Source organism: Crocuta crocuta, unplaced genomic scaffold (genome assembly GCF_008692635.1).
Source record: "Crocuta crocuta isolate KB4526 unplaced genomic scaffold, BGI_CrCroc_1.0 scaffold1268, whole genome shotgun sequence".
Classification (NCBI taxonomy): domain Eukaryota; kingdom Metazoa; phylum Chordata; class Mammalia; order Carnivora; family Hyaenidae; genus Crocuta; species Crocuta crocuta.
Genome location: NW_027530657.1, coordinates 38,731 through 48,131, shown reverse-complemented (window position 1 = coordinate 48,131; position 9,401 = coordinate 38,731). Strand labels below are relative to the sequence as shown.

At 48.2% G+C, this 9,401-nt stretch overlaps 1 protein-coding gene across 1 annotated transcript; it reads left to right on the top strand.

Moving 5' to 3' along the window:
* Positions 1-2,601: 2,601 nt before the first annotated feature.
* AMER1 (APC membrane recruitment protein 1) lies at positions 2,602-6,091 on the top strand. The gene is made up of 2 exons (XM_077769113.1): positions 2,602-3,145; positions 3,213-6,091. Exons 1-2 carry the CDS (start codon positions 2,672-2,674, stop codon positions 6,057-6,059), a joined length of 3,321 nt encoding a protein of 1,106 aa, XP_077625239.1. The 5' UTR covers positions 2,602-2,671; the 3' UTR covers positions 6,060-6,091.
* The last annotated feature ends 3,310 nt before the right edge of the window (positions 6,092-9,401 follow it).

The window sequence follows — 9,401 nt, the reverse complement described above, 5'->3', positions numbered from 1 at the left end:
AATTGCTCTCAATCCAGGGCATCAGAGTTCTGAAAAGCAGCTCTCTTTAAGATTCAATTTGCCAAATCTCTCTGTTCATAGGAATTTCATCCTCAAATCCAGCAGGACAATCCGGCCTTTTATCCAAATGGATATTTAGACCCATGAGGTTTTCCATTTGGCCCTTGGTCTTCATTTATGCCCAACCACACTTACTAATCTCCTTCATCCCTTCCCCTAAATCATTGCCATTTCTACTTACTCCTGACTGAGAAAGCCTAGATTGAATGCCTCATCCTCAACACAGCTTTTCTGAACCCAGGGGGATGTCTTTCTGCTTTTTCAGATTTATACAGGGATATGATAACAAGGTATAAAGAATTATACTCCATCATGCATCTTAAGCAATAATGGGAGCTCTTCTTTAAGGCTTGTATTATGTTGGGCCTTCAGACTATTACATATAGTATCCCCTCCCTGTTAGCCTAGGAACTCTCCCAAAAGCTCTGGCTACCTTGTAGAACTGAGCTTAATGTCTATCACTTACCAAATGTTCAGGAGAGGTTTGTTTCATAAATTCCACAGAGGGGAATACAATTTCATAAACAACTCCACTACTGCTATTCCATCTCTCCCATGTCTATCACCATAATGACAACACTGTCAATAATTTCAGAGCTGAAGTAAAAACATCTGTGATTTGAAAAGTGAGGAATTCACATAAGTGATAGGGCCCCTGTTCCCATGTGACCCCTGAGGAGAGGACTCTGAGTGGTTGTGTGTGTATGCATGATTGTATATTTGTAGGGGATGACACTGTCTATTGTAAGGCTATCAGTTGCAGGGCTGAGCTAAAATAATATCATGTAAAAATATGTCATTCAGAAAGAAAAAAAAACACTGAGCAAATGACATTACACATCTCAGCAGAGAAAGAATTAGATATTTTTTCTCTTTTATTTTCTGGATAACCAGCCATTATCTTGCTCCAAATTTAATATTTCAGTTATTCAGAGTGTTCCTGATGGAAGCTTAGATCACACCAATGATTCAAGTGTCAAGTCAAGCAAGGCACAGTGAACAAAATTAATATTTTAAGGACAGGATCAGGGCTCCAGGAGTGTTCCTCCAATGAGTTCAGGGGCTATTTAGCTACCAGTTTTTCTTCACCCCCAATGCTGGTCCCTAGTCTTCTACTACAGGTAAATGTGTGAGTCTTATTACTGTTGCAATCAATTACAGGGCTGATGTGCTGGCAAAACTATTCCAGGGACACCATCAGTGCTTGTCTGTCTCCTTCTGGCTCCCAGCAGTTGCTCTGCCTCCCCTCTTTACCCTAGCTCCCTGTCTACTCGTGGCTACCCTACAGAGAGGGACACAGTGGTAAGGAACTTTCCAAAAGGGAAAGGTCATCGGGTTTTAGCAGGCCGGTCACTGATCATCTGTCAACCAGCTGCAGTCACTAGAATGAATATATCAGACTTGGGGTGGGGGACATGTGTTGGGAGGTGTGTGATGGATAGTCCTTTTTATTCCATCTCTATGGCATTTGGATATTGGGAGGATTGGCAGCCTAGACAAGAAGGGTGTGCCTTGTACCAGGTTTATTTATTTAATAGGTTACTTCCAGGCCAGGAACGTGAATCACGTGGAGTTATGTCTTCAAGGAGTTCCCTTTCTAAATAGGGAACTAAATGGGGGACAAAATAATGAATGGAGAAAACATAGTTTGCCTCATGGTTCTAAAATGGAACTTGAGGGTTCAGTTGCCAAGAATCACATTAATTTTTTTTCCCAATAGGACAGTCAGCAGAGAGTCTGACCTACACCTACCCCTCACATAACCACTATGAGGGGGAAGTATTGCTAGGCCTTTTGGATCAAGGGTACTGAAGTCTAGAGAGTGCCTTGCCCTGAGGCCACCATGCCCTTTTAGCAGATCCTGGATTATAGCTCTGGAATGTGGGCCTGTGACGCTTCTACTCTGGGTTTCTGAGAGTCTGAGCATTGGAATGCTGACAATTTAGGAAGCCTATGGGGAAGAAGTGCAACTTTAGGTCTACTTTTCTTTCTACCCCCAAGAAAAATGTCAGTGAGAATCCAGACTAATGTGAAATTGAGGCCTGGATCTTGCAGAGCCCAGTAAGGACTCAATGGGCTGTTTTGCCAGATGCTTTCCAAAAATTCTGTGTTATCTTAGCTGACCTTCCTGTTGCCTTTCCTTCCTCCCCCTTCCTACCCTCTTTGATAATTACTCCTTGCAGTCAATAGCACAACTGGAAATTTCCCACAACTGCAGTTCCCCCTTCCCAGTGCTCTCCTCAGCTTAGGGTGGCCTGAAGGGAGTGGACCCAGTGAGAGGTTGGGGTGATGGCTGCCTATTGTTCAGTGTAGGGTTTTATTGCCTTGGGGCTCAGAGGAGCCAGGCCCAGCAAGCCAACCATATGGATTGCTTTAAGGTTTTTCCTACACTTTCTTTTACTTTCTTTCTGGTTCCACCAAAGCCTGAAATAAAAGACACCTGTGAAAACAAACACAGCCTGGACGCTTGCTTACCAGTACACTCTATCTTTGTTTCTCTCATCTCCTCTAGGCCCAACTGCAATGCTTCCTGACTGATGATGTTATAACAGTGCCTGGAAACCAGAAGGCTGCTTTTTTAGCTGAACATACCTGAGTTGTCCCCACCACCATGGAGACCAGAAAGGATGAAGCTTCTCAGGCCAAGGGAGCAACAGCCTCTATGGACACCCAGGACCAACGGGCAGAAAAAGGAGCCAAGAACAAGGCAGCTGAGATGACAGAAGAACCAGTGTCAGAGCCACCCCCATCTGGCCCAGGTAGGCTGAAGAAAACTGCCATGAAACTTTTTGGTGGCAGGAAGGGCATCTGTACCCTGCCTAGTTTCTTTGGAGGGGGGCGAAGCAAAGGTTCTGGGAAAGGCATCACCAAGAAGGGTCTTAGCAAGAGCAAGACCCATGATGGCCTGACTGAAGCAGCCCATGGCCCTGAGGACATTGTCAGTGAAGGAACCAGATTTGCCTTACCTTTTCCTGAATCACCTTGCCAACTTCCCAGTTCCCAGAGTGTCCATGGGGTTTTGGAGACAGGCTCCAGATGCAAAATGTCTGTGGCTGGAGCCACAGAGAAAACAGGGGCTGAGAAGGTTCCCTCTGTGCCCAAGCCAAAGAAANTCTGTGGAAGGAGCCACAGACAAAACCGGGGCTGAGAAGGTTCCCTCTGTGCCCAAGCCAAAGAAAGGCTTGAAAGGTTTCTTCAGCAGTATCCGCCGTCACCGGAAAAGCAAGGTCTCTGAGGTGGAACAAAGTAAGCTAGGGGCCAAGGGGCCTGAAGGTTCCACAGCCAGGCCTCATGAACATGTAAGCTCAGCCCTTCTTCCCCATGCTGAGGATATCCTCCAAGCCCCCAGAAAGGAAAATGCCAAAGCTCAAGATGCCCCTGGACCAAAAATTTCTTTAGTACCAGAGTCTTCTCCAGCAGTCACCGAGAAAACATCCTGTAAAGATCCAGAAAAACCCATGGAGGTCTGTGCCTCAGCACTTCTGCAGCCCAAGCCTGCTTCTGAAGCCAGTGGCTCAGAGGAGTGCCACAGTCCAGAAACAGGGGAGAAGATGGTGGAAGAAGAGGTAAATCCACCAAATGGCCCTGTCGGGGACCAGCTGAGCCTCCTGTTTGGGGATGTCACATCCCTGAAAAGTTTTGACTCACTGACAGGTTGTGGTGACATTATAGCAGAGCAGGACATGGACAGTATGACAGACAGCATGGCCTCTGGAGGCCAGAGGGCCAATCGAGATGGGACCAAACGAAGTTCCTGCCTGGTGACCTACCAAGGAGGTGGGGAGGAGATGGCCTTGCCAGATGATGATGATGAGGAAGACGAAGAGGATGAGGAGGTGGAATTAGAGGAAGAAGAAGAGGATGTCAAGGAGGAAGAAGATTATGACTTAGAATGTCTGTGGGCAAGTGCGCAGATGTACCCAAGACCCAATCTGAATTTGGGATACCATCCCATCACATCTCAAGGAGATCATGGCTACATACTCCTTGACTCAGTTCGATCTTATCCTGGCTTAGCCCCTGGGGACCTTTTGACTCCTCAGAGTGACCAGCAAGAGTCTGCCCCCAATAGTGATGAGGGTTATTATGATTCCACAACACCTGGATTTGAGGATGATTCAGGTGAGACCTTGGGGCTTATCCGCAGGGATTGCCTGCCCCGAGACAGCTACAGTGGAGATGCTCTGTATGAGTTCTATGAGCCAGATGATAGTCTTGAGACCTCCCCACCTATGGATGACTGTCTTTATGACCTCCATGGCCGCAGCTCTGAGATATTTGACCCCTTCTTGAACTTTGAGCCCTTTTCTTCTTCTCGGCCACCTGGGGCAATGGAGACAGAGGAAGAACGGCTAGTGACCATCCAGAAACAGTTATTGTATTGGGAGCTTCGACGAGAACAACTCGAGGCCCGAGAGGCTCAGGAGGCACGTGTCCAAGAGGCTCACACCAGAGAAGCCTATACCCAAGAAACTCATGCCAGGGAGACCCATGCCCAAGAAGCTCATATTAGAGAGGCCCAAGCCCGAGATACCTATGCCAGGGAGGTCTGTGCTAGGGAGGCCCAGTCCCGAGAGGCCCATTCTCAAGAGACTCAAGTCCGAGAGGTTCAGACACGGCAAGAGAAGCCCATCATGGAATATCAGATAAGGNCTGCCACTGCAAGCAGTGAGCCAGACTGGAGGGACTTCCGTCCTCTAGAGAAACGTTTTGAGAGAATCTGCTCCAAGAAAGATCAAAGTACCTGTCTGATGCAGCTCTTCCAAAGTGATGCTATGTTTGAGCCAGACATGCAAGAAGCAAACTTTGGAGGATCTCCTAGGAAGGCCTACCCTACTTATTCACCCCATGAAGAGCCAGAGGAAGAAGAGGTTGAGAAGGAAGGGAATGCCACTGTGAGTTTCTCACAGGCCCTTGTGGAGTTCACCAGCAGTGGGAACCTCTTCTCCAGCATGTCCTGCAGCTCTGACTCTGACTCATCCTTTACTCAAAATCTCCCTGAGCTGCCCCCTATGGTGACCTTTGACATCGCTGATGTGGAACGGGATGGGGAAGGCAAGTGTGAAGAGAATCCTGAGTTCCACAATGATGAAGACCTCGCAGCCTCCTTGGAAGCTTTTGAGCTGGGCTACTACCAGAAACACACATTCACCAACTACCACAGCCGATTCTACCAAGGTCTGCCCTGGGGTGTGAGCAGTCTCCCTCGGTACTTGGGACTGCCTGGCATGCACCCTCGACCTCCACCTGCTGCCATGGCCCTCAACAGGAGAAGCCGCTCCCTAGACACTGCAGAGACCCTGGAGCTGGAGCTCTCAAATTCCCACCTAGCCCAGGGATACACGGTGTCTGATGAGCTTCAGGTTCAGCAGGAAGATTCAAATGAGGAAGAAGAGGAAGAATGGGAACGAGACAGTCCTTTGTCCCTTTATACTGAACCACCAGGGGCCTATGACTGGCCTGCCTGGGCTCCCTGTCCTCTCCCAATGGGGCCAGGCCCTGCCTGGATAAGTCCCAGCCAGTTGGATGAGTCTTCTGGCCCATCTCCATATGGGCAGACAGCCTGTTGCATACCTCCTATGGCCATGTCAATGTTGCTGTCAGTACCAGGGCCAGAGCCAAGGGTATCTGGGATATCCAGGCCTCAGCTAGCTCGGCCTTCACACCTACCCCTTCCCATGGTCTCTTGTTATAACCTGCAGCCACAGGCCTCTCAGAGTATGAGAGCCAGGCCTCAAGATATGCTGCTTCCTGTTGATGAGCCTAGTTGCTCCTCCAGTTCTGGAGGCTTACGCCCCAGCCCTCTGTCCCAGGCCAAGCCTGTAGGCATCACTCATGGCATCCCTCAGCTTCCCAGGGTCTGGCCTGAACCCCAACAGCCTCAACCCATTCACTACAGGGCTTCCAGCCTTGACCTGTCAAAGGAGAGGGCTGAGCAAGGTGCCTCTCTCTCCACCAGCTACTCCTCCACTGCTGTGAATGGAAACCTAGCTGAGTAGTCATCATCTATTCTGGAGTGGGGGCATTGGGCCTAAGCATGTGATTGGGGATCAAGGGTTGGGCAGAGGGGTGGGGGGTGGGGGGTGCTACTTAACTTGAAAATCCTTTTGACCAAGGAAAGCTCCTATGAGTATTTGCCTTTGTTTTCCCACTTCCCTCTTCTGTCAGTCTGTGGTCACATTCAGCTTGAGTACATCTGCCCTGGGAGGCTACTACTGCTCTGTGCTCCAGTTTTTCCTTTTGGGGTCTCTTGTTGCCCATGCAGGGTTTGGGATGCTGTGCTTTTGTGCCTATTCCAGTTACCCAGTTAGTGATTATGTATACAGCATGCATCCTTGACACATGCTGAACCATTAGTATCCCTGTCACCCTTCTATACACAGTGAATGATGAATCACTGATGAGCATCCAGGTCTGCACTTCTTCCCACTTAAGGACAGAGGGCTTGTTTGCTATTAACAATGTGGAATAATGATACAGATCCTCTCCACCCCCACTCCATTCAGTCTTGGAATAGCTGCCACCATTACATCAGATGATTATAATCTATTCACCCCAGCTAGCTGTCCTTAGAGAGGATCAAGTAGCATGTGTCTCACTGCCTATTGCTGTGGACTTTGGCATCATAACCAGATAGGGGCCTTTTAACGTGGCCTGCAATAGCTTGGGTTGAAGACAAAAATGCTAATCCCCTTAATAGAGTGATCAAATTTATCCAGTTGAAAACAGAAGACAAAATAGGGTTCTGTTGTAGATACTGCCATAAGTCTTGAGTTGTGGAATGATAGGATTTTTTTCCTTCTTCCTCTCTTAAGCTGGTGTCTGCCTGAGTTGCAGACACTTGAATTTTTTTTTTTTTTACCCAAAGGAAATTTTCATAATCTCATCACAAGGGCCATATTCTTTTAATTGAGATACAAGGAGAGAAGCGGCCTAAATTAAGCTTGACAATAGGGGGTCGGGGTTTTTGTGGGTTGCAGGGGAAGTATAGAAAAAGCAGTTCCCTTTGTCCCAGTTATCAGGAGAGAATTTTAGACATTTCAAAGCTCGAGGAAACCTAGCTTCTTAGAAGAAAAAAATCCTTCTCCACCAAAAAACAGAAGTTCCTTAAGCCTTGGCCACCCCTTCATTTGGTTGCTGTAAAGAGGCTTAGAGGCACCAGGCTAGCACTCCCAAGGGATGGGATACCAAAGGTATCTAGGCTGTTGTTCTGGTCTCTCTAAAGAGCTTTCATCTTCCAATTAGCCAAGTCCTTAACATCCTCAAAGGACTAACCTTGAGAGGAAAGACTGTGATCTGCCCTCACTCAGCCAAGCTGCAGATTTCTTATTTGCATGGGAATTGCAGCCCTTTATGGAGTGAATGGTATACTCGCTTCTGCATCCACAGTTTTTATGTTTAACTAGCTTGGAAATACTGGTGTGGAAGAGTTGCTGTCATGAAGACATTGCAACAGACTAATCTAACCTGGCTCAACTTCTCATCAATCACCAGTAAGAGAGGGTTCCTTTTAATTTCTTTATTGAAACTAGAATAAGGAACATGTTTTGCCTGGATGTGTTGTCCCAAATTATAATACTTGCCTCCCAGCCCCTGTCCCTCCTCCCATTCCCCCCCCCTGGCTCTGCTTCAATCTCCATGCCTGTTAAGAAGTCAACAGGGCTCTTGGGAACAGAGGCTGTTGGCCCCCTGAGTCAAGGTGACTTTATGGTCAAACTTCCTCTTGGCAAGGGAATGTGTTTATGCTGGTCTTTATCACCATTTTGCAGATTGGGGTTGGTAGTGCTCCTTCCCACAGAGAGCAAACCTGTCTGATAGAAGCTGTACCCCTGGAAGAACCATAAGGGTTTGCATGGCACCAACAGCACTGCTCAAAGGACCCAGACCAGCTCTTCAGGATAACTCTGCATTGTGAAGAAATACATCACTCATGGAGTCGGAGAAAGAGCATGAGGAAGACACTCCTCACCCAAAGCACAGCATTACGGAAGAAAAGTGTCCAAATACCAACTGTCTGACCTCTTGCCAAAGTTGCCCTGGGAGGGTTGGGGTGAAGTAGGTCTGGCTGTTTTGCAGAAAGTACACCAAATGCCTTTACAACAAGGGAAACCCCACTACTTACCTACTCTCTCTCTGCTTGTCCTTCAGGGCAGTTCAAGCTCCTATCTGTATGTGGACTGTGCCAGCCATAGCAGGTAGTAGAGCCATCACCAGCCTCCAGAGCCTGCTGGGCCACCAGCCTGTGAAAAGAAGAAGTAGGTGGTCAGTCTTTGGCCAATGTCAGAGGGATACTCTCAGGGAGAAGAGGGCAACAAGACATGCTGCCCCTGAGGGAGTAGTCATAGTCCTGACATGCATTGCTTGGATTTCGAAAGTCACATAGCACAGAGTAGGGCCTAGAACTGAGCAACATCTCATGGTTTGGACAAGATTACTACCTTCAAGTCCTTTCAATGTCCTGGCCAGCCCAAGGACACAATCATCACCACCAGATGTGGGATAGTCAAGGTGCATGGCTGCAGAAGCATGCCCCTTTGACTCTCACTCTAGATTCAAGCAGTTCGTGGCCAAATACCAGCTTCAGCCTAGAAAAGAAAGATATGGCTGGGGACTAGGAGAACTAATCAAACTCCAGGCATCTTCCCAAATATAGCCGTGCTTGCCTGGCTGGCAGCAAATATGCCCCGGACTACTAAAGATGTTGATGTCATGTCCACATCTCTTAGGCTGTAACCAGATGAATACCATGTCTGCACTGCAGGGTCCTGGGATAATGCTTGTGGATGTGATTTCAAGGGAAGATATGACTTGAGAGGAGGTGTCTGCCATCATCTTGCTACTCAGCAGGCTTATCTAGTACCAGACAGCTCTGATCCTGAGAATTGTCAAATGAGACCAGTCCTCGGGGAAACAGTGATTGTGGATAGAGAAGGCCACCTAGCAGGCTTCCTTCAGGGTCACCAGTCTCTCGGTGCTTCATCTAGAGCCTTCAAGGAAGCCATGCCTTGGGGCACTCAGCTTGGGCACCTGTCCATGAGTCTTCTGGGCCAAAGGCTTTTGTCAACACCAGTCTGTCTCCCTCCTCAGTGTTGTAGCTAGCAGGGAAGTAGCTTCCTACACCCAGGGTGTGTTCCTCTCATCCTGCTACCAGCAACTTTCCCACCCTTGCCAGTGCCACCACACCACCTGACCTTGGCCCCTGGGCTCAATAGCTAGAGGGAGGCATGGGGGATTTAGCAGGGAGACTTCAAGTTTACCCATGTGTACATTGCATCCAAGTTGTTTTGGTGTTTGTGTGTGTGTGTGTGGGTGTGTGTGTGTGTGTGTGTATTATATATATA